At 28.2% G+C, this 25,603-nt stretch overlaps 4 protein-coding genes and 1 long non-coding RNA gene across 6 annotated transcripts in view; all 5 read right to left on the bottom strand.

Moving 5' to 3' along the window:
• Positions 1-319: 319 nt before the first annotated feature.
• LOC112458372 overlaps positions 320-25,603 on the bottom strand; it is a 44,851-nt gene continuing 19,567 nt past the window's right edge. Inside the window, exons 1-3 of one of the 2 annotated variants that reach the window (XM_025021975.1) lie at positions 3,366-3,522; positions 1,671-2,033; positions 320-1,544 (exon numbers count right to left, since the gene is read on the bottom strand). In XM_025021975.1, coding sequence (XP_024877743.1) covers positions 1,237-1,544; positions 1,671-2,033; positions 3,366-3,426 — 732 coding nt within the window. In that variant the 5' untranslated portion in view covers positions 3,427-3,522 and the 3' untranslated portion in view covers positions 320-1,236. Of the gene's footprint in view, positions 1,545-1,670; positions 2,034-3,365; positions 3,523-25,603 lie in introns of those variants that run through there. The other variant, XM_025021977.1, reaches the window with a different exon arrangement.
• LOC112458378 lies at positions 10,037-13,028 on the bottom strand. Its single transcript, XR_003041200.1, has 3 exons — positions 12,073-13,028; positions 11,222-11,579; positions 10,037-11,064 (listed from the first exon to the last, which is right to left on the bottom strand). It is a non-coding gene; the product is annotated as an uncharacterized LOC112458378 (long non-coding RNA).
• Positions 13,748-15,472, bottom strand: LOC112458369. Its single transcript, XM_025021972.1, has 3 exons — positions 15,299-15,472; positions 14,420-14,782; positions 13,748-14,289 (listed from the first exon to the last, which is right to left on the bottom strand). The coding sequence occupies exons 1-3, from the start codon at positions 15,375-15,377 to the stop codon at positions 13,985-13,987; spliced, it is 747 nt and encodes a 248-aa protein (XP_024877740.1). The 5' UTR covers positions 15,378-15,472; the 3' UTR covers positions 13,748-13,984.
• On the bottom strand, positions 18,399-20,872 carry LOC112458371. Its single transcript, XM_025021974.1, has 3 exons — positions 20,677-20,872; positions 19,569-19,931; positions 18,399-19,448 (listed from the first exon to the last, which is right to left on the bottom strand). Exons 1-3 carry the CDS (start codon positions 20,732-20,734, stop codon positions 19,138-19,140), a joined length of 732 nt encoding a protein of 243 aa, XP_024877742.1. The 5' UTR covers positions 20,735-20,872; the 3' UTR covers positions 18,399-19,137.
• Positions 22,499-24,884, bottom strand: LOC112458370. The gene is made up of 3 exons (XM_025021973.1): positions 24,743-24,884; positions 23,096-23,458; positions 22,499-22,969 (listed from the first exon to the last, which is right to left on the bottom strand). Exons 1-3 carry the CDS (start codon positions 24,810-24,812, stop codon positions 22,662-22,664), a joined length of 741 nt encoding a protein of 246 aa, XP_024877741.1. The 5' UTR covers positions 24,813-24,884; the 3' UTR covers positions 22,499-22,661.

The raw sequence follows: 25,603 nt of genomic DNA, 5'->3' as shown, positions 1-25,603 counted from the left end.
GTTCTAAAGCACAGAAGTCTGACAGAGAGACATATGATAGAAACAAGCTTTATATAAAACTTTGAATAAATTTAACAAAAAAGACGAGCGTAATAAGAAATATTACATTTATACAAATATTTCATTAAATATGATAGCCTATATATGATAGATTTATTTTTCTTTCAATTTTACCGCACACAGAACTAGACTACTCAATTTATGCATTTATTGCTAATTATTGTAAGATATGAATTGATATCTTAACTACACTCAACTTATAATGCCGCAATTTAGTTAAAACTGACAGTAAAATCATAACAAGTAAGTATACTTCAGATTTAAAATTAAAAATAATTTATTATTACATACCAGATTTAGTTTTAAAATTGTTTACTAAATAATTACATAAACACAACACTTAATTATTTGAAGCAGTTTTTCTCCAATATTACAAAATGCACTATGACGCGTGCAATATTTAATTTCGTGTGTATTATCTTAAAGTAACTTGTCTTTTTAGTATACATTTTTTGAAAGATATTTTTATATATGTGTTATTGTCAAAGCCCAAAACGTGGCATTCCTAGGACCGGTTAATTCTGCAGAATAACTGGTCAATTCTGCGGAATATCCCAGCGTTCTTGATTAAAACAGTTTCTCGGAATTAGATTAGTTTTTTATGCGAGGAGGGCCTTCGCCGCACACAGTCTTCTCCGCCTATTTGTGTACTACCTATATACACACATGTTAGCAAACTACTACAAAACTTTGACTAAGACGCTTGGCCATCGGCAGAATTGATTAGTCAATCCTAGGATGACCCGCGTGTTTCGGGCTTTGACCATAACATTGACCATAACATATGTAAATACATTTACGTTGTTAATGCATGATGATAATAATAAAATTATAAATTAGATAAATAAGAGATACACAGTATACAGGAGATGGTTAACACGTATGTAGAATATATAAATATATTGTAAGACATAAATATAAAGATACACGTATAAGAGACAATACATTGTCGCAATTTTATGTTCTATATATTTGTATGCCTTCTAATAATTTTGCAACTATTATATCAAATATTGCGATATAAAATCCTCATAAGCATCATGTTGAAAATAACACACAGAGCATTTAAAATTTAAATTGAAAATGTTATAAGTATTTTGTTTTGAATATTCTTTAAGTGGATTATGAGATGAACAAAATAATTTTGTGACAATGGATATCAAAAACTTAGGCGATTTATGCTCGATCGGGGAAGAGCTCCTCGAACGTAAAGTGTTTAACTATATTGTTGGAAAGCAAGAGAATTCGTTTGACTACTGCTTCTTCAATTGCCGGCTTGAAGACATTAATAACCTCCTGTTGATTGTTGCCTATGAAATTGCTAATAAGTTGGTTCAGTCGGTTCAATTCCGTATTATCCAATCCGTATTCAGCGTCGTATCCTTTGATGTCGAGATTTATCTTCATCTTTGACATGTACACATATCTTTTGCCACCTTTCGTCACTATTTTCATGTCCATGTTTACTTTTGCCTCTACATTATCTGTAAAATTCAGATTAGTAATTAAGATAAAAAAAGTATCGAGTTTTTAAATTGTTACGTTAAAATATATATTTTTAATCTCGTGTCGTATATTATTGCACTATCGATCGATAGAATGCTACGTACCTGTAGTTATATAAACCGGTCCCTGTTGTACAATGGGGACCAATAAACGTATGTCGAAATCATATGTGGCATTCATTTGGATCCGCCTGAATAAGAGCTCGACATCGAAGTGGAGTTTATCGAGATCCGTACGAAGGTATTTTATGACAAAATCGCAAAGTCCTGACACTTTTGCATCTCTGATAGCTATTTTGGAATTATGGTTATCAGAAATAACTAGTCTGCCAAGAAGGAATGGATTGCTCGGCTCAATGTCCAATTCCGGGATACCTTCGCAGATCTTATCTTTTATATTGTCAATGTTTTCCAAAATGCATTGATCAAGTTTTGGATCTCTACTGCTGCACACGTGAATGTAGGAGGCTGTAAAGAATATAAATCACCTTTGCTAAATTGTATAGACGATAAAATTTTTATGACAGGTACAGTTCGTGATTTTAATTATATTAATATCAAACAACGTTAATAAATCTTGAGAGATACAATATAATGTAAAACTTTAAATTAAATCACAGCATACGTGAGGTAATTATCCACAATTTGTTTATTTAATAAGAAAATAATTGATAATAAAAAATTCCTAAATATCTCCATAGAATCTTTACTTAATATTTCTATTGTACAACTGTCGCGTTAGAATATAGGTACCCTCCACTTTTCAGACTATACAAACGCGAATCTGTTACAAGCGACTGCACAACAAGTCGAGTATACGAAATATGTTGTCGCGTTGCAGAAATTATTTATAAGACGTTCTCTTTTAGATATATGTGCCGTATCATAAAACGTGCGAGGAAATTTCCAATGAGAAATCCTTGTCGAAGTTATAATATTGGCTACACCCGTCACCTTAATTAAGTGCTCGAAGACTGGAACGCGGCTTCTTTTCGTAAGCATTTTTTCCAATGCGCGCTCACGTTATTGCTATCTAATCCATGTTCACGACCTGGCGAATGCCAAGCATGCAGCTTGCATTACCACTGGGCTATTGCATTATACCTTATAATTAATATTGTCGCAATGTCCATACAAATTGCAAAGATACGTCTTTACACAACAGAATGAATAATTTAACTTGAAAAATAATGTTTTATTAACGTCCTCGTCGTGATCTGATATTTGCGCTGCAAATTGTGCAATTCGTTCATCAATAATATTACAGAAAAAAAGAATTAGCTACTGTAGCAAATTTAGATAACTAACGTAAAATATGGATAACTAACATTTTTTTTGCAGTGAGAGCTATAATTTAGCAATATTAGAAAAATTATGCAAATTATTACTAAATTATAGCCCTCGCCGCAAAAAATATAGCTCTTACTGAAAAAAGTGTTAGTTATCCATATTTTACAATTAAATTTGCTATAACAGTTAATCCTTTCTTTCGTGATAGAGAAAGAATTGTGATTCGACATGATAAAGACACAACACATTCACATTAATAATGGAAAGGTTTTTCCGTCAGTGAATATAAAATAATATCAAAATTTAATTGACTATAACTGGCATATTTATTCACAAAATCACAACGTTTCGGTCCAAATTCGGACCCTCTTCAGGTGAACTCTTACACAAACATTCGTGACACTGTACCAACAAATCAAAAACCGACGACTAGGCAAAAAAAGAATTTCATTTTTGCATTGCGATCGTTTATACATATACATTATATATTTTTTTTTCTTTTTTACTCACGTATTTCTGCTAAAACATAGTTTCCTGTTACAAGCGCAAAAGCAAAAATAAAAGCAAACATTTTCCAAACCAAAAATTTTCACGTAGCAATACTTTCAAAAATTACACTGCGGAGCGATCCGAACAGCTATACAGCGAATAGGTATAAAGACTAATTCGCGTATATCGATGAAGCTTATATATACTTATCCTTGTTCACATAGCGCTTTGCTAAGCACTACCAGTCTCTTTCTCGATCCGTATTTATGACTCGCTTTAAATACATGACCATATTTGTATTCGCGCCAAAGATAAGCAAATTTTATTTAATAAATAAAAAAAAAACAGAATAATATATTTTTTCACGGAATAAAACACAAATTATTTATTGAAAGAAATATCTATTTAGCATATGCAGCATGAAAAAATATATTAATATAATGAAACTTATATAAACGTTGCATGTACATTAAATTCATTTTGTAAAAACCCAATTATGAAAAGAATACAAGAAATACCGTAATAATTTAATTTAATACCGTGCTGTATTAAAATAGAATTGCAAAAGCAACATTAATAAAAGAATAAATCAATTAATTTTTTCAGAATAAGAGAATTGTGTTTGTATACTTTCACTATGTGTTTAATTTAATTTTTTCATTTCTCTTAATTAATTATTGATAAAAGATAACAGATAAACAAATATCATAAATTTAACTGTCCATTTTTTCATTTTTTTTTTAATAGCAGCAGGAATTTTTTCAATATTGAGACAACTCCGACAGACAAATGTCCTTGGAAAATATTAGATTTATCTAAATATTTAAATAGAGCAAAAATTAACAGAGCAAAAACTTGTGTATATATATATATATATATATATATATATAGTCCAATTACGTAACAAGTAAGATTTTTTTACTCGTAATTATAACCGGTCTGAAGGTTTCTTTGATTATAATTAAATCAGTCAAAGAAAATTTAAATAACAGATTCTAATTTTTTTAAACGCTCATACTCTATGATTTATGACGATGTTGGCATAATGTCGGAACAAACAAGGTTTACGTCAATAGCTTGTCTGCATTTCTTAGCGGAGTATAAATAACTTTTGTCCAAAATGAAATATTAACGATATTTCCAAGCAATTATAAAATATTATTTTAGTTCATTAATAAATAACTTAAAGTATGCAAATAAGACACTTAATATTTAAAATGTAAAAAAATTATTCGGACATCTTATTTCACATAAATATACAGGTTCTACGACAGAATAATATAAACATTGCTGTTTACAATTATCCAATAACAGTTCTTATAAGAAAATTTAAATATTAATAGCTATGATATTTTTTGAGATATTATATAGAAATTATATAATTATAGATACAGACATTTTAAAATTATTTACATTATACATAATTTATCAATTAACCACATCTTTTATGTTAAATTCTGAAAGCATAATCAATAATTTAATTGTTTAACTTTTATTAATGATAAAGTATATGAATAGTGAAACAGCCGTCTGCAAGATTTCTTTTATGTATAATAATTACATATAATTGCATAGCTAATCCTTTTTTCCGTGATAGAGAAAGAATCGTGATTCATGATAAAGACACAACACATACACTTATATATTTTTTTCTTTTTTACTCACGTATTTCTGCTGAAACATAGTTTCCTTTTTATGGATCACAAAGTAATTAGCAAAAGAAAACTATTCTTCTATTCTTCGTAACTAATTATTTGTGATACGTGATCGTCATTAACCTTTAGAGGACGGGCAGGTTTTTTTATGACTTTGTATTATTTTTATTTATAATTTTCACATATGTGTTGAAGTGTTATTGCACGAAAAATAAGCGACTCCCGTGGAGCCTACAAATAGACTTCTCGTCTGGAACGTTAATCAAAAATAGAAAGAATTCGTAAAACAATCATGTGATTGTAAATTTAAAAAAAATTATTATCAATATTTAGTTTTAAATAAGAAATAGTGAAATATTTTTTGCAAAATCTTGTTATAAAAATATATTTTGAAATTTAAAGCTAAAAAATGCAATTGTTAATTGGATATAGAGTTTATGCCGTTGAGGTAAATGTTGATTAAAGCCTCAGCTGGAATGTAAAGGTAGAGTAGAAAAATAGTAAACGTAAAGATAGAGGAGACATAATATCTAAAGGTTTTATACAAATGAGTTCTAAGAAAATAAAAGTACAAATCGCTTCAGTTCTCGTAATTGGCAAATCTCACTTGTTTACCTTAGATTCCCGCAACTACGGAACTTATAGCGATAAAAAAAACTTCGTATTTTAGTGTATGAACAGTTTCAAGTCTAAAAATAAACTTTTCCGCTCTCTACAGGTTAATGACATAAAATATAATAAATAGTAGATATACTATTTAATTTTGATGCTATATTAGTAATGTATATATATTCTTGTTTAAAAAATTATTATTGAAGATATAACATCATCAAACTTTCATCTAAAAAAGTTTAGCCTTTTTACATTTATTTGTACATACTTATTCAAAAATAAACTTAGAATACTTATTATATTTTGCGAAAAATAGATATATTCTTTAAATATATATGTATATCTTCTAAATTATTATTCAAAAAAGCCCATTATGCTGGAATTGTGATCTACATTTCTTTTGTAAAGTTGTTATAATATCTGTGTATACTCAACAATCTAGAGTATTTCTCGATAAAATCAAATCAATCTATCAATTTTGTATTTTCTGGACGCAAAAATGTGAAAAAAGCAGTATTAACATATAAATTTTCATAAATATTTTCTTGATAGAGAATTGAAGATTAATTTTACTCTTCAAATAAAATCATCCGCATAATTTTAATACAGAATTAAGTTAATTAATCAATTATATAAATTTTAATTGAAATAAAAGACAAAATAATAAGTATTTGATTATACAAATTAGAATTTACTAATAATAATTAGCTTACTATTATCGTTAGCCGATTGACATAGTCTATGCCGTTTCTATATAAATTAAGTCAAAGAAACAATAAAAATTAATATTAGTTAAGCTATAAAAAATGATATCAGATAACCTATAAATGTAGTAGCGTAATAATAGCGTAACTGACTTCTACATTTATCAATGATCAATCGTAGTCGAGTGTGATTTTAAAATCGTTGATCGACCTTGACATTTGGCGAAAAGCCAATATTCTACTTCATTTAATTCAGAATCCTATACTAGTGCAATGTCCTTGAGACGTAGTATATAATCTAAAAAATAGATGCTAAAAATATTTATACAGTACTAAAATAGAAGATATTGCATATGCGAACAGATTCCGCGATTAAACCTCCATTAGATATTGTTTTAAAATCTTTCATTTTCCCATTGAATACTTGGCATGCCATTTTTTTGTAATACTAGACACTACAGACGCGTGCTTCGCGCGCGCTATTTAGCTTTAGCTGCAAATGAAGTATGCGCCAGCAAGAGAACCAATCGGCATCGCGGAAAGAAGAAGAAGGAGAGGACCACATCTACTAAGCAACGATGTTTATCGAAGCAATTTAGCTGCGAGGATACGAGGAAGTTGTATAAATAATTTAATGACACGTCTACTATCGTCAGACATGACATCAACGTTAAATGGATTAAAGCGGAAATTTGTAAAAAATTCTTAGAAGCATTCCGTGAAAACAAAAAATAAAATGTTATTTACAGAAAGTTTTTTTATATTAGCAATTAACAAATTAACGTATGAAAATGTATTATAATAATAGTTTTAAAGAATACTGTTAATCTTATCGACATTATTTGTTGACTTTTTTTTATCAATAATTAAAAAAAAAGAAAATTAGATTAAAATATTCCAAGTTTAGCTCTGTTTAATAATTTAATTAAATAACTCTCTTTACGAGATTTCTAACGCGCTTTTGAAAACACAATCGTGTAACATATTAGCATAAAAAACGTTGCATGTGAAATTGCGTCAAGATAAAATGATGATAAAGCAAGAAAATAGTGTGCTTACGTAAATGCTAATGCAGTTATTTATATACATTGATTATAATAGTTTATAATCCTCCTCCTATATTAATATTTCGATTTTTATCTCTAATCCTTTAGAAATTGAGCAATATAAAGAAGAACAAATAGACACTTGAAATAATTAAATAACTTTTTGCAGACTATGATTACAGTAATACGTAAAGTGGAAGCAAATTTGATGTGTTCGATGATGTATGTATTACAACATCTAATATACGATTATTAATATATTACCTTGCAAACAGTTCACATTTCAAGCAAATACTTTCTCACTTATTTTAATTATAAATGTTATGATATAAATTAATTAAATAAGATAAGTATTTTTTATAAGCTTACTACCAAAAAATATTAATAATTAACGATTACAGAAATTATTGTTGATGAGACTGGAATTTATTGTTAAATTTTACAAAATTTATAAAACACTTACTTAGTTATTAATTGAAGAGGAACAAAATAAAATTTAAGTATAACCGAGTATTTGTGAAATGCTAATATTTGTAAAAAATAATAACACTTTTAGAAAATTTTAGAATAATGCAAAAAACATTTACTTTTAAATACTAGCAGATTTCGAAAGAATTTTGGGAAAATTTTATTTTTATTATTTTAACTCTTGGTGGTCACTTATGGGATTAGCATAACTCCAAAAATTTTTCAAAGCAGAATTACACTAACTTTAAGCTTAACTTTTACAATTTTTTTTTAATATATGCTAATATTAAATAATTAACAAAATTAATATTATAGGGTTTTACAACATTTCAAGAAAGTTCAGTAATTTTTTCAAGTCAAAATAATGAAAACTGTAAATACGACAGCCGATTAAAGTCGCCGGGGTCGTTTTGACCTCGGAGTAACCATATATATTATAAAACTGTAGATAAATGTGATCACGAAAAATTAATAATAACAATTGTCAAAATGTATCATTTTTATAAATTCGTTATCATCATTATTAAACTAGAACAGAGATAAGTCACTGACAAGCACTTAGAATTAGAAAATTAAGGAATACTTTTATTGACGAAATTATAAATACTTCTTTGCAAATTTGGTAACATATGATTTTAAGCAGTAAAATTTCTTCTCGTTGCTTTAATTCCAATTCCATTTCTTTCGTTGTTGACGCGACGCGGTTGAAAGCACTGAATAAAAATATCACTGTGAAAACATATTTATCGACACACAGTAAACATCATACTTTTCTGTGCAGATTTAATTCTGCATTCCGTACTTGTCAGCGAAAAGTAAATTCAACCCGGATTGAGTGTTTATGCATAAAATATAATAATCTACATCTACGTATACAATGTAAACTACGTTTAACGTATTATGTAAATAATGAGTAATCCATGAATTATTAAACATTCATATTTCGTTATAGAAATATCAGAAATTTATATTTTGCTTGCAATTTTATTTTCAGTTACGATATTTAATTTGGATACAAACGGCAGAAATTCGGCGGAGGTTTGGTGGAGGCGACACAAGATCGACGGCACAGGATCGGCGGCACAGGATCGGTGGCACAGGATCGGTGGCACAGAATCAGCGGCACAAGATCGGCGGCACAGGATCGGCGGCAGAGATTTAGCAAAAAATTTTAGAAACTTAATTACAATCTAAAAGTAACTTTCAAAACTCTTGTAACTAATGGATATAACTCCGAAAACTCCACACCAGTCGACATCAATGGTGCCAGAATTAATGTGCCATGGACATTTAAAAACACGGCTCACGTGGTGGGAATACGCACACGAAGAGAAGGCACGTGTGTATGTAACGTGTGCGCTCGTAGCCTCGGCAAGCTTCGAACAGTAGCTGAGGACATCCACGTGATGTCCTCTCTCTCTTTCTCTCGCGTCATAATGCGGATCTTGCGTTGTAATGCAGAAGGTATTGTTTATTGCATTATCGATATTCTATAAGCTCCATGTTTTTGTTCCAATTCTTGATTTAAATGGATTAATTGGCGTTGATAGCAGTCCGCAGTAACTGTTTCACCCGGATTCAGCACCTCATAATAAATCATTTTCTTGATATCTCACCAAATGCAGAACAGAATCTTCTTCTGAACATGTTTGGCTTTGCGATCGATGTTGATGGTTCGTCTGGAGTCTGGATTCCCCCCTCCATGACTTTTTGCGTTTTGGATTATCATAGAGTATTCATTTCTCGTCCTCCGCAACGATTTTCTACAAGAAAGACTTCTTACGCTGCTTATTGAAAAGACAAAGACCCGCCACTCGTTGATTTTTGTTGGCTTCAATGAGTTTATGCGGAATCCATTTCCCTTCTTCTTGAATTTTTTCCATCTCATGTAGGCGTTTGGAAATGGTTTGTTGCGTCATTCCCAACTGCTCTGCAAGTTCTTTTTGCGTTTAAGCCGGATTCTCAGCGAGCAGCTGCTTCAAATCATCGTTCTTGCATTTTCGAGGCCTCCAGAACAAATTGTCGATTAGACTGAAATCACCGCTTTTAAACCGCTAAAACCAAAATAAGAAAACATGCTATTCAAATTTTTCAATAAAAATAACTTGGCACTTTAAATTTATAGATGTAATATCTATAAATCACATTTGTTTAAAGATGCTATATTCAATTTTGTTTTCTTTATAACAAATTTATTGCATCTCAGTACAACAATAATAATATAATAACAAATTGTGACAAATAAATTCTTCGTAATCACAAATAGCATAGCAATACATCTAGCAATTGAAATAAATCAGATTCTTTTGTATTTTTATATACATATATTTCAAAATTACAGTTCTAACGCAACAGGAACCTGATAATTAAACACGCTGCAGCAATGTACTTTCAAATAAAGCTGAGTAAATTCAATGGCAAATAAGCGTACTCGTGAACAACGAATCATATAAGAATAATCACAAGTGTAGAGCTAAGAGATTAAACATTACCATATCTGCATCAGATCGTCTTTTTTTTCAATTTACTGCGGATGATGAATTGCATAACGGTTATGCAACGTATGTGTATTCCATATTGTTACAAGAAACACTTTTCATGTATTATATTCTATTTATTGTTGGTAAAACATTTATGAATATCGAGACTAAAGTGAAACTAAATCAAGAGCGGTTATTATAACATATCTATATTTAAACTTCTTTTATCGCTATTATCAAAGATAATATAATATCGCATGAAACAATATTTTATTTTTAGCCCTTTCAACATTTCCTCCTCTATTGTATGTCTGTTTTCATTTTTACAGAAATAAAATCTCGTCAGTTTTTTAAAATATAACAAATATTGAACCAGTTATTCTTTAAATAGATCACAAAAGAACGGAATGATCAATGATCAATAGATTACAATGTTTTGGACGGTTTATGTTCGATCAGGAAAAAGTTCTTCGTAAGTAAAAGTGTTTTACCACATCATTAGAACCACATCAAGATGACCCGTTTGAAGATCGTTTCTTCTAAAACCGATTTAAGAATTTTAATAATCTCTTCCTGATTGCCTACAAAATTCTTAACAATTTCATAAAATTATCCTAATTCCTTTTTGTTCAAATCAAATTCGACATTATAGTTCTTGGGGTCGATATTAATCTTCAACTTCGATATGTATGCATATGTTTTGCTGCCTTTAGCTGCCAGTTTCATGTCCACGTCGATTTTTGCTTCTATATTATCTGCAAGCACACAATTTAGTAATTTCAATAAAAATATAAATAAAGGTTTTAAAATGTTTTATCTAAAGTATCTTTTTGTCGTACATTGACGTCATCAATTCTCTTTCTCTCTTTCCCTCCCTCCTCTCTCTCTCTCTCTCTCTCTGTATTTACATACCTATAGTAATATAAACCAATCTTTTATAAGAGATGAGCACTAGAAAACGTATGTTGAAATCATAAGTGGTGTTCACTTGAGTCCGTTTGAATAAGAGTTCAATATCGAAGTGGAATCTGTCTGTGAGATCGTGTGAAGGAGGGCGACAAAATCACACATTCCCATTATTTTCGCATCTCTAATGTACATCTTGGTGTTAGGCGCATCGGAGACGAGTCGTCAAAAGTATATGGATTGCCTGGCGGAACGCTCAATTCTGGAATTCCTTTGCAAAGGTTTCCTTTTAAATTATCAATGTTACTTATGATGCATTGATCGAGATTCGGGTCTCTGCGGCTGCACACATGAATGTAGGAGGCTGTAAAGTGTAAACATTTTATTTAAGTGACATTTTTAGATAAGATTATCAGTAGTATAAGTATAAATAAAAGAAGAATAAAATATATTTCAAAATAATGTGCATTTTGTAATATAAATAATAAATTTAATTTTTTTTCTGTATAACATTAATATCAAACAGCATTATTATCACATAGCGTCAATATTAAATCTTTTTAAAAATTCAATATACAAAGCCTTTTTTAATAGCGTTAGAAAAGAGAGAGAAAGAAAAGAAAAAGAAAAGGAAAAAGGAAAGAGAAATGACGGACGATTGAACGACAATAAGAAAAAAGGGAAAAATTTATATAAAAGTAATGGTTTATAAGAATTGCACAATTAATAATAAAATAAATAATAATAAGACATTCCCCCTAAATATCGTCGTAGAACTTTTATTTAACATTTTTATTGTACAATTTAAATATTAGAATATAATTCCGTATCTTTTAAACTTGCTAATGCTAACAAACCTGTCATAAGCGACACGCTCGCAGCAAGCCAAGTCTGTAAGACAAATTGTCATATTGCGGAAATTCATTATAAAACATTCTCACGTACTCGTACATGCCATTCCATAAAATATGTGGATAAACGCTCGACAAGGAATTCCTGTCGAAGTCAATACCATCGTTACTGTTGCTTTGATTAAATACAAGGACTATAATGGGAATGGCTTTTTTTCGTCCGTCGTTTTCACACGCATATGTCCTTCACATTATTACTGTCTACATCCATAATGCTAGGTACGCAGTTTGCATTGCCAATGTATTATACATTATAATTATTGTTAATGTTTACCACAACTTAGAATTGTTTAAATCTTTTACATTAATTATCTAATTTGACAAATGTTTTATTAATTATTCGAATTTCCTAGTTGCGGATCAAGAGTGTTCCGGTTTAAGAATTACGACAATCTGCACGGTTAGTATGAAATGAATCATATGCGCGCGATGATATAGATAAATACTGACCTCTCATTTACTCACGTATTTCCGCTGCAGAATACGTTGTTATAAGTGCAAAGGCGAAAATAGCAGCAAACATGTTTTAAATCAAAGTGCTTCCTATTGCGAAGTAATACTTTCTAGAATTGTAATATTACACAGATGCACGACGAACGTATATCGAGACAGACCTATGCAATTGATCAAGCTTATATGTACATTGTACATATCCTCCTTACATTGATTTAATAGTCTCTTTTTCTTTCTTTTTCCTTCTAAAGCAATGATTCACACAAAGATCATGGTCATGGTCATCTCAAATGCGTATAAATTAACATCTTTCATAGGAAATAAGCTTTTTATTAATTCAAAAAACATAATTGACACAGCAATGTAAGTAAATATTGTGTTGAAATAAAAATTTAAGTATTAATAAAAGTAGCATATTTAATTATATAATTTTGCGAATACGCAATTTTAAAAAAATATATAACTTGAGAAGTATATATATATATATATATATATATATATATATATATATATAGTACTAAAAAAAATTGTATTTAGTGAAATTAAATTTAGTGAAAAATTGAATCTATTTTTCTTTAAAAAAACTATATATAAAGATAAAAATTGTATACATATAAAAAGAAAGCAGAAAATTAATTCCATAAAAAAAATTATGCTGCGACGCAATCCTGTCTCTACTGGATAAATATATTCAATGCAAAGAATATATATTAATTTATCATTTCAGCATAAAAAGTACAGAATTTTGCATTTAAAATTAAAAGAAGAATTTTGTATTTTTGCTTCTATCATATTTGATGTCATAAAAATTTCTATCCTGTCGATACATTTTTTTAAATAAATAAAAACGACTCTTTTAATACATTTTTTTTAGCATTTTAAGAAAAGCCATAATTTTGAATATGTTAGATTTAAAATAATATAAAAAATGTACATTTTTAATGCATATTATTGAAACAAATAGCCCATTGATTTTAATCATCCCCATCTTAAATTTATTGTGTCGCAGATTATTTATAAAGCTTTATATTAAATCTACTTAAATTTTTTATTAAAAGTTGTATTATGAATATAATACAAAATTTAGTTTTAGCTTTTTTATTATTACGAGCTATATCTCTTATACATATGTATATAATGTACATGAAATGGTATTGAGACAAAAACGTTATTGTTTAATTAAATGTATTGTTACGTATAAATAATTATTATTTCATACAAATCTGCATTGTTAAGCTAATAATCAATAACAATTATATCTTCATTTTCGTTATTTAGCAAGAATAAAAAGTGCCGTTAGTTATTAAAATATTATAACAAATCTTGTGCTTTAACTATTCTTCAAATGGATCACAATACAAACAAAATAATCACGTGACAATAGATCTCAAATTTTTTTGACGATTTATGTTCGATCAGGAAAGAGCTCTTCGTAAGTAAAGAGTTTGATTATGTTGTTGGCAACCAAGAGAATCCGTTTGGTGATACTCTCTTCCAGAGCCGGCTTAATAACTGTAATAATCTCCTGTTGATTGTCGCCTACGAAATTCCTAATAATTTCGCGCAATTGGCCTAATTCTCTTTCATGTGAAAAGTCAATATTATATCCTTTGATGTCAAGATTTATCGTCATCTTTGAAAAAAACATATATTTCTGGTTGCCTTTGGTAACCATTTTCATGTCCGCGCTTACTTTTGCTCCTACATTATCTGAAAAATATATAATTTAGTAATTACAATAGAAATATAACGAAAATATATATTTTAAATCTCTCTTTTTTGTTGAAATAAGTATCCTTGAAATATTATCTCATTTTAATAAATCAATCATTTTATATACCTGTGGTAATATAAACTTGCGCTGTGTTAGTGATGGGCACCAATAAACGTACGTTGAGATTATAAGTGCCGTTTATTTGAATTTGTTTGAATAACAAATCAACATCAAAATGGAGTTTGTCGATATCTAGGTGAAGGTAGTTCACAACAAAATCGCACAGCCCCGTCATTTTTGTATCCTTAATATATAATTTGTTATCGGGTGAATCAAAAATTACTAATTCATCAAGAATAAGTGGATTGTTCGATGGAATATTCAGGTCTGGCATTCCTTCGCAGATTTTATCCTTCAAATTTTCGACGTTGTTGAAAATGCATTGATCGAGATTCGGGTCTCTGCGTCCGCACACATGAATGTAGGATGCTATGAAAAGAGTATATTATCTTCGTTTATATTTTTAATTTTTTATAAAATTGTAAATGTAATGAAAATAGAATAAAAAAGGACTGATAAAATATATACTTCAAAGAAATATGCAATTTTTTAAACACAATTGTTAATAGTAATTTATTTGTAATTGCAATGTTAAGCGGGACATTAAAATCTTGAGAAATTTACATTAATGGAAAGTTTCTTTTAAGAGTGACGGCGGCGAGTGAGAATGAGACCAAAATGTTATACGTTATAATCATTATTATCGCAATACTCACAAATTAGAATAAATTAGTTGTTCAAAAATCTCGTTTTTCATCAAGTAAAACAAGATCATCGAAAAAACTAAACTCGAAAATAATATTTTAGCAAAATATATTTTTTTTTATTACCTGAGTTTTGCAGTTTAAATAGTATAATGATTCTTTTTACGTATAATGCAAAAAGTTGTGTGCTATAATTGTGTGTTGCAATAAAAATAAGTATATGTATCTCTTATTTACTTACGTACTTCCGCTGCGACATGTACTGTTATAAGCACAAGAGCAAAAGCTGCGGCAAACATTTTTCGAAATATTTCTTGCATATTTTTTAAGATTATACTATGGAACAGTATTACACTTAGAAAACACTCGTGATCCTAACACGTTGACCGACAGGTATCAAGACTGATATATAAACGTTCAGTCATACATATATGTATCCTGTTTCACACTGATTTAATCAGCATTTATCCTCTCTCTTAGTATTTATAATGATTCATTCTAAGACCGTGGAGATAATTATATTAATTATATCTATATATATGTATATATAATACGCACCTATAGTAATAGACATCTTCTTTGATAAAACAAAAAAAAATTTGTTTTAAATAAAAATATATTTAACACTTATAGCACATGGAAAAATATCCTATTTAAAAAAAAACTTGCAGATATAGCACTAATAAATGTTACATTTACCTGTAACTAATTTTACAAACATGCAGTTTCGTAGAAAGAATATCTTTTTAATTGTTATAATGACGGTCAATCGTACTTCTTCCGTTGTCATTTAAAAATAATCAATATCCAAAGTGCTATATAATTTTATTGTAAAAAATTGTTTGTTCTTTATAGATCATAATTACATACGATAAAAACACAAGAAAAAGGAAAAAAAAAAGATAAATATAAATATAATTAATAAAATTTAATTTTCCTAGATTTTCCATACAGGGATATATGTAAATGTGTTCGTCTTCCTTGAATAAAATTTACGTCAAAGAGATTCTGCGTAAATTTTATAATAATATAAATCTTTACACCATTTAAATCATTGTTTGATATAAATTTCTATATTATCCCTATCAGTGATATATTGATAAATCAATGCTTGGAGCGAAATGATTAATTCTGCAAGTATCTGTAAAGGAGTTTCAAAATTCAAGAATATACATTTTGGCAAATGTGTCGTATGTAATAAATATAGATGGTGAACACAGAACTTGTGACATTGTATAACATTACTTTGAGGTTAATATTAACCGCAACCACACACGCGCTCTTGTATTCAAAGTTTACCAATCTACGAAATAATTAACTTCCTACATATTTTTTTTACTCTTCACTAATTATTTATACCTTGATAAAAAGCTATATCTGTGTTATGTAAATACTTAATTTATGCAATGAATCATGATAAACCTGTTATCTTAGCATAGAAAATGTAGAAATTTGCACATGCAGAAAAAAATAAAAATACTGATTTTTGCTCTATATTCTTATATATGTGTGTGTGTGTGTGTGTGTGTGTGTGTACAATGTTATATATTATTAAAGTGTTAATTGTTTTTATTTGTATATTTTTTTTCATAAATAAAAAATTCTTTTAATACATCTTTAATGTACGTGTCTTTTGCCTTTAAATACTCTTAGAATAATTATATGTAATTAGAATATATTAAATAAAGTATAATATCAAAGTCTCGACTGAGTACGAACTATAAACAAATGATTACGTTATAATACACAATTTTTAAATAATCTAATAACCATTCCCTATTCGCGCTATTCAAATGCTTAACAACATAAAAAACGAATTTAGTAATTGTATTGCGAAAATTTTAATACAGAGACTCACGATATTAAGAATATTCTTCGTTATAAATGACTATATAAAGTTGATTTTTCTTATTATTACATCTGAATATGGAACGAATAAAACATATTCATATATTCATATGTTGCAACTTTATTTCTCTAGAACGCAAAAGTTAAAAAAAGGAAGTAATAATAACAAATCAATTTTAATCCAACGTTCCTTAATTAAATAAATAATGTATTTTATTCTTCAAATAAATATATACATAATTTTATATATGTAAGATATCTAATCAATTTTTTAAATTTTCCAATTAAACGATTAAATAATGGGGATTGATAGTAAAGGAATAAATAATAATAATAATTATTTATATTAATATTAGTTGATTGTCGTAATTTACATCGTTCCTATGTCAAAAATGAACAAATTATTTAAATAGTGGAAATGGAAAAGCTACGAAAATTGATAGGTAAATGCTTGACAAAATTATAAACTTATCATGCGAATCATGTGAATTTTAAGAATTCTATGCAAATCGACATCGAAAAAACATGTAAAAGAATCATCCAGTTAAATTCCATTACGTAGTGTCTAGACTCTTTCATTTTTCCTCTTAATACTCGACTGATTTTACGTCAATATCGCCTTGAACAAACATCGCGTCTACGAAGAAACATTATTTAATATTCGTTACTACGAGGCATAAAATAGTTGCATAAATTGTCTAATAATAGTACTTTTATATCGGGTTTTCATCCAATGCTAAGTGAACTAAATGCGGATGCTTGCAACGAAATGTGAATGAAGACTCGACAATTTAAAAAATCATAAATAATCAAATATAATTTACACATTACATTCTTCCTAATGAATTAGTGAGCTAACCGCTAATAAAAACAAATTTTTTTTATATATGTCTCTTACCATGGATATCTCATAACATTAAAAAATTAGAAAATTAGTTTATATTTTTTCATCACCTAAATAAAGAAAAACATCCGATCACTTTAAAATATTCTAATTTTAATTTAATTAAATATTAAATTTTTATAATTCTTTTAGCATCTTTTAACAAACATGCGACGTTAATTATTAGTAAAACAGCAACGAACTGTTTGCACCAACAATATGTAAATTGTTTCTATCAATAATATATAATCTGTATACGAATAGAGCCTCTGAGCGTAAACTGTTGCTGCAAAAGTGTAACGAAGATTGAATAAACAGTTGTTTAAAAGAAGTTCAATATTGTTACTGAGCATTTGCGGATGCAGTTTTACATATGTTATTTACGCAAACAGTCGTCACGAATTTACGCACATATTTTGTAAATATGATAGGCGTTTTGCTATTTGGGAATATAAATAAGATAATACTTATAATTGATATACATATATCACATATTAAATCTATATAAGTCTTCTTTATTAAAGTTATCACAGATATAACAATCCAATATTTTTTATTTTAATTTTATTTTATATACCTTATCATTTATTTAATATAAAAACTTAGTCAATTTAATATAAAAAGAAATATATCAGTTCTTTATTCGTAATTTTCACTACGTCGTCAATACATAAATAATAAAGTTTTTAGTTTAGCAATATTCTCAAACGTCACGTTCAAAGTAACACGATAGCAAATAGGTATTCTTTTTTTGTCGAACTATTGTTCTATACAAGCAAATATTTAGTATAAATCGGTGTTAGTAATTAATGACAATTATTACACGATATCTGTTTTTATCTATGAGTAATTATGTTTGTATCGTCGATTTTAAAACATTGTAAAAAAATCTATTTTTCGATTAATCTTTAAACAAATAAATTGTAGAATGCACAAAATAATCTTATAATGGCTGCATTCCGATATTCACTGTCAGTACTAAAAATCTATATTTTTCTATAATTGTTGAGGATAACTTTAGTGTAATGACATAAAGATGTTGCTGACACAATGCACGTATATATACTTTCAATAACTGTATGAATAAGGTTTACAATATAAACAAGAAAACAAAGACTGTTAGTGGAGAGCGAACGGAAACCGGAAGAATGCGTGTAGAAGAAGTGTTACGTGTATGTAGAAAGATAAGTAGTACTCTAAGGGACACATAAGTGTCGCTAGAAAACATCTTGAATATGTATTCCTTAACAATAATATTTTATGTCACATATACTATAGATTTCATAGTACAGTTCTGACAGTTACTGACAGTAAATATCGAAGTGCAGCCGATGACACATATTAAAATTCTAAGCGATTTGTTCGGGGAAAAGCTCCTCATAAGTGAAGTGTTTAACTATGCCATTAGCAATCGAAATAATTCGTTTGGAGATTTGCTCTTCCAGTGCCGGTTTAAGACTCTTTATAATCTCTTCTTGATTCTGACCTATAAAGTTATGAATAATTTTCTGCAATTGACCAAATTGATCGCCTTCTACGCTGTACTCAGCGTCGTAGTTTTTTATGTCGAGGTTTAACTTCATCTTTGCCAAGTACGTATATCTCTTGCCATTTCTGGTAACTATTTCGAAATCCAAGCTTACTTTTGCTCCTATGTTGTCTAGAAGAACACACAGTTTGGTAATTTAAATAAAACTATATCAGATATATCTTTTGTGTTAAAATAAATTTTTAAACGTTTACTTTATTTTAATAAAAAATCGACTATTTATTTACATACCTGTAGTAATGTAAAGGGGTCCCTTATGTGCAATAGGTACCAGTAAACGTATATCGACGTCATAAGTGGTGTTTGCTCGGATCTGGTCGAATATAAGCTCAACATCGTAATGGAGAGTATCAATATCTGCACGAAAATGAGTTATGTTGAACTCACAGAAACCTGTTATTTGCGTATTTCTAATATATAATTTGATCTCGGGCGTTTCGGCAAAGACTAATTTTTCAATAATAAATGGGTCATTCGATGGAATATCCAATTCCGGTATTCCTTTGCATATTTTAATCTTCAAATTATTTATGTTGTTCAGGATGCATTGCTCAATTTCCGGATCTCTGCGGCCGCATATGTGAATGTAGGAAGCTGTAAAGATTAGAAGTTTTTTAATCATTTTTTATAATAAAATATTTTTAATAAAATTGTCAGTAGAATTAGTTTAAAAAAATGTAACAACGTTAAAAAGTTATATTTTAACAATAATATACTTTCTGTGTTGCAACTAAAATATAACATTACACTCGCTATTTGTTTTATAGATAATTTCTGATATTTATAAGAAAAGTTATTTTATTAATGCAGATTATGTATAATTTTTAATCGAATAAATAATCAAAATTTGCTGAATATTTTTATCTTTACACACAAATCACACAATATACATATGTTAGCATATAGAACATACACAGTATAAAGTGAACTTTTTGTCTTAATAGATTTGTAACATAAATTTGCTTAAAATACATATATTTGTCGAAAAATTAAATAGTGCAGAGTTTTGAAAGATTTCGAGCTACCTCAAGCTAACATAAGAATTGTTAAAAGTCATATAAACGGAAAACAATCACAGTATGGCTTTACGAGTAGAATTTTTCTATTCAAGACCTGACTGTCCTCATCCGAGGACTCCTTGGAAAAAACTCAAGCAGTAAGTATGGAATGAATCGTGATCACATAATGATAGAACATTTTATCAAAACATATTCTTTTTATTACTTGAGTTTTGCAGTTTAAATAGTATAATGATTTTTTTTACGTATAATGCAGAGAGTTGTGCGCTATAATTGTGTGTTGCAATAAAAATAAGTATATGTATCTTTTATTTACTTACGTACTTCTGCTGCAACATGTACTGTTATAAGCACAAGAGCAAAAGCTGCGGCAAACATTTTTTGAAATATTTCTTGTAAATTTGTTAAGATTATACTATGGAACAGTATTACACTTAGAAAACACTAGGTAACGTGATCCTAACACGTTGACCGACAGATCAACGATCAAGACTGATATAAACGCACAGTCATACATATATTATGTATCCTGTTTCGCATTGATTTAATCAGCATTTATCCTCTCTCTTGGTATTTATAATGATTCTATCATTCTATATATAATCATTCTAAGACCGTGGAGATAATTATATGAATTATATATATATATATATATAATACGCACCTATATTAATAGACATCTTCTTTGATAAAAAATAAAAACATTTTAACAATAATATACTTTCTGTGTGGCAACTAGAATATAACATTACACTCGCTATTTGTTTTATAGATAATTTCTGATATTTATAAGAAAAGTTATTTTATTAATGCAGATTATGTATAATTTTTAATCGAATAAATAATCAAAATTTGCTGAATATTTTTATCTTTACACACAAATCACACAATATATATATGTTAGCATATAGAACATACATAGTATAAAGTGAACTTTTTGTCTTAATAGACTTGTAACATAAATTTGCTTAAAATACATATATTTTTGTCGAAAAATTCAATGGTAGCAGATTTTTGAAAGTTTTCGAGCTAACTGAAGCTAACATAAGTATTGTTAAAACTCATATAAACAGAAAACAATCACAGTATGGCTTTACGAGTAAAATTTTTCTATTCAAGCAGTAAGTATGGAATGAATCGTGATCACATAATGATGGAAACAAGTACGTATTATCTTTTATTTACTTACGTATTTCCGCTGCAGCATATGCAATTACAAGTGTAAAAGTAAAGATCATAGCAAACATTTTCCAAGCCAAAAATTTTTTTCTTACAAACTTTCTAAAATTGTAACTTAAAGAACAGTTGCATATAATCTTAACAGCCGTATTCCAAACGCAGTCTTAAGACCGACTCACGTGAACTGATCAAGCTTTTATATATTTATATATTAAAGCAAGATAAAATTTTTATCAAGAATTTTTTATCTGCGTAATTTTTATAATGTAAAAGAACTATGACAATATATTACTTAAAAAAAGAATAAAATTGCAATAAAAATTAAAATAAATAAATAATATAATTATGAGTATGAGCACGTGTACCACATGCATAGCTCAATTCTTCACTTATGATATTAAAACATAACTCGATAACCTTGACATTTAACGAAGATTGTCCGACTAAATTGAAATCTTGAAAACATTGCATAATATTTCTGATGTGGTGTAATAAAAAAGAGACATTTGCATAAATATTAAAATGCAATTTATGCAATGCATTGTGACATATGCAGGAGGATTGTATATATATCGTACATTTTATGTGCCCATACATAACAAGCTAAAAAATTTGTAAATGTAGTATTTATAAATAACTTGTGTTACATATTTAGTTTGCAAAATCCTCTCTTCTCTTCAAGATTTTCGCTTTTTCTTGAACTAAAACGACGCATTATATGTTACGACACATATTTGACTTTATCAACTTTTGGATACTATAAAAAAAACATCTTAATAAATACAATATTTAATTTTGTGCGTATTAAAACAACATATTTATTTGGTACATGAGAATGGCTTATGGCTTATAACACATAAGCTTTTTACATGGATACAATAATAAAGTTAGTAAAAATTAAAGTTAGTAGAAATAAAATGTCATTAGTTACAAGTATATATATGTAAAATTATAGATACATAATTTAATAAAATACAGTATCGCAATTTTATTAAGTTTATAATTTGGTAACTATGTACCATATTAAATGCATTTTGCACAAAATTCTTATCCCCATAAGCCCCACAAATTGAATGGCGAATTTACGGAGAGACTTTGTGACAGTAAATCTTAAAGTTCTAACAATTTACGGTCGTTCAGGGAAGAGCTCGTCGAAAGTGAAATGCTTAACTATGTTATTCCCAATTGAAAGTACTTGTTTAGAGATTTCTTTTCCCAGTGTTGGTTTAACTCTGTTGATAAATTCTTCTTCATTGCTGCCTAGGAAAGTACTAAGAATTTCATTTAATTGAGATTTCTCCTCTCCGTTCATGTCAAACTTACTGCTCAATGTTTTAATGTCGAGAATCAAGTTCAGTTTTGACATATATACATATCTCTTATTATTTTTGTTTACTATTTTCATATCTACGCCAACACTTGCTAACAAGTTTTCTGCAAAAAAAAAACATGTTCTGATAACATTGCTAAAAGAAAATTGCGTTTTAAATCTTTAAAGTTTATCAAAGTAGATTTCTGTAAATTTTTGTTTTATTTTAATCATATTTAAATTATACATACCTGTAGTAAGAAAAACGGGTCCTTTCTGAACAAAAGGCACCAGTACATGTACATCAAAATCATACGTGCCGTTCAAGAAAACTTTTTTGAATATGACACCAATATCGAAATGGAGCTTATCAAGATCTATGTGGAGAGAATTTATAGTGAAATCGCAAAGTCCCGTTATTGTTGCGTCTCTAAGGTATAATTTGGCATTATCTACGTCGGAAATAGCTATTTTGTCAACAAAAAAAGGCTCAATTGGTGGACTCTGTAATTCCGGTATTCCTTTGCAAATATTATCCTTCATATCGTTAATGCTGTTCGTAATACATTGATCCAGATTCGGATTTTGGCGACCGCATACATGAATGTAAGAGGCTGTTAAAAAATAAAAACACTTTTACTATATAATTCAAACCTAAGCTATCCATTAAGTCTACTTAGAATTTGACCGGTTCAGCCGTTATTTATATCCAAAAATCTCAAATATACTCGCACCTTTCTGGCTCGTGTAAAAATACACGGGGCGCATGCACGTGTACTTAGCGCGAGACACTGCCGTGTCTCTTGACAAAACATTTTTATTAACTTGTAATTTTTGGATAAAATTGACAATTGAAAAAGTTCATGCTAAATAATAAAATGTTTTAAAATAACATGCAATTTTTATTATTATTGATACATACTAAATGTATACTACGCTAATTGTATTTGTGCTGTTACATAAAATATTAAATAAATTATTTTAAGTGGAAGAAATATTATAAGTTATCAGAATCAATAATTGTTCTGGACATAAGCAATTAAATTTAAATATTAATAATGTGAGTATAGTAACTACGTTTGCAACATTTATGGCCATAATTATTATGTTTACACGTATATAAATCGCTGTATTAATTTTTATAATTCAGTTAGAATTGATTTTTATTGCTTAATTGATTTCTGGTTATTTTTTTATGTGTAGATACTACATTATAGCAGTCATTTTTATTAATTAAAATGAGTTTAAAACTCTTAATGTGTAAATCGTTACTGTTACTTAGAAAAAATTTATGATTAAAACCTGATTCTATACTTATGAAAAGGGCAGAAAGAAAAAAAATCATGTATTCTAGAAAAAATAGAATATATATAATGACGAAGTTATTCATGCTAAAAAAAAACTGATTAAATGCGTCACAAGTTGATCAAGATCGAACTCATTTTTAACAAATAAAATATCATTTATGTATAGTACTAAAAGTTCTTAACAGATCATCTTAATTAAGAGCGCAAAGATTATGATTATAACTATGTTTCTTCTTGTCTATATTTCTTCAAACTTGTGACTTTTACATTATTTTTATTAGAGCATTTTAACAATGCGTATATGACATTGCAGATATGCAGTTTACATTGCCACCGCACTATTATGTTATATTTAATATTAATTTTCTTTAGATATCCATAATAGTAAAATTATTAAATTATGGGATTGTATAAAGTCTTTTGTTCGCATCAAAAAATCAAGGAACTAATCCAAGAAATATTTTATTGATATTCTTTTCATCTCAATCCAAATTTGGCGCTTCAAAGTATAATGAGTCTTTTTTGTAATATGACTATAGTCATTTACAGCACATTACAATAAAAATGAAGTTGAACAAATACTAAACTTACGTATTTCTGCTGCAACATAAGCCAGTACTAGTGCAAAAGTAAAAATTGTAGCAAACATTTTCCAAACCATTTTTCAAAACGGAATTTTTCTGGAGCTTTTTAAATTATTGACAAACTTTACACTTCTAGTTGCTGTGAATCCGAACAGCTATAAATCAAGACTGATTTACACGAGTAAATCAAGCTTTTATATACCACCTTGTTATTATCTTTCAATTTCCAGTTTTTTCTTTTTCATTTTTTGCGTAATTACGTGGAAAATGTGTTATTAGAAAAAAACGCAAGAAGAGAATTAAGCATTATTTGATAGAAAGGCAGAGAATAAAACTACAATAAAGACAAAGACAAAATAGAGGAAAACAGTATATAGCAAGCAAAAAAATATTCTCGTTCAAAAACACTAATTTTATAGCGACTGATCATTTCTTGTTCCATAGTCATTATTTATTCAAGTCTGACAATATCCCATGGTGATCTAAACTATATCCGTATTAAAATTAAAGAATTAAGCAAATTGTATGAAAAATAAATATATCTTTTTTATAAAATAAATAAAAGAAATTTACACTAAGAAAAAGTAATTTACCTCATGTATAGCACGCAAATAAATATTACATTTAAATAAAAATATATTTTTAAAACATATGTTAAATAAATATTGCATTAAATCAATTTCAGTGAATGCGTTATATTTTATAAATATTACTAAAAATAATTTATAATTTATGCTAGAATTCAGAATAGAATTCTATATAGTTTTAATTTTATATATTTTATAATTTAAAAAATTTTTTAAATTAAAAGACACACACATACACACACACACACACACACACACACACACACACACACACACACACA

Source organism: Temnothorax curvispinosus, unplaced genomic scaffold (assembly GCF_003070985.1).
Source record: "Temnothorax curvispinosus isolate PA1 unplaced genomic scaffold, ASM307098v1 QBEX01008837.1, whole genome shotgun sequence".
In the NCBI taxonomy this organism is placed as follows: Eukaryota; Metazoa; Arthropoda; class Insecta; order Hymenoptera; family Formicidae; genus Temnothorax; species Temnothorax curvispinosus.
The sequence above is the reverse complement of the archived record's forward strand: the minus strand, read 5'-3'. Positions and strand labels throughout refer to the sequence as shown.

What these genes read in the sequence shown, in the direction of transcription:
- LOC112458371 (XM_025021974.1), bottom strand. Translation starts at nt 20,734, where the DNA reads ATGTTTGCCGCAGCTTTTGCTCTTGTGCTTATAACAGTACATGTTGCA. An exon ending in ACATGTTGCAGCAGAAGTAC is followed by an intron (nt 19,932 to 20,676) that starts GTAAGTAAATAA and finishes TAATCTTTACAG; the next exon opens with CTTCCTACATTCACATATGC. An exon ending in ACCCCTTTACATTACTACAG is followed by an intron (nt 19,449 to 19,568) that starts GTATGTAAATAA and finishes GTGTTCTTCTAG; the next exon opens with ACAACATAGGAGCAAAAGTA.
- LOC112458370 (XM_025021973.1), bottom strand. Translation starts at nt 24,812, where the DNA reads ATGGTTTGGAAAATGTTTGCTACAATTTTTACTTTTGCACTAGTACTG. An exon ending in TTATGTTGCAGCAGAAATAC is followed by an intron (nt 23,459 to 24,742) that starts GTAAGTTTAGTA and finishes ATTTTTTAACAG; the next exon opens with CCTCTTACATTCATGTATGC. An exon ending in ACCCGTTTTTCTTACTACAG is followed by an intron (nt 22,970 to 23,095) that starts GTATGTATAATT and finishes TTTTTTTTGCAG; the next exon opens with AAAACTTGTTAGCAAGTGTT.
- LOC112458369 (XM_025021972.1), bottom strand. Translation starts at nt 15,377, where the DNA reads ATGCAAGAAATATTTCGAAAAATGTTTGCCGCAGCTTTTGCTCTTGTG. An exon ending in ACATGTCGCAGCGGAAGTAC is followed by an intron (nt 14,783 to 15,298) that starts GTAAGTAAATAA and finishes CTCTTTTCATAG; the next exon opens with CATCCTACATTCATGTGTGC. An exon ending in GCAAGTTTATATTACCACAG is followed by an intron (nt 14,290 to 14,419) that starts GTATATAAAATG and finishes TATATTTTTCAG; the next exon opens with ATAATGTAGGAGCAAAAGTA.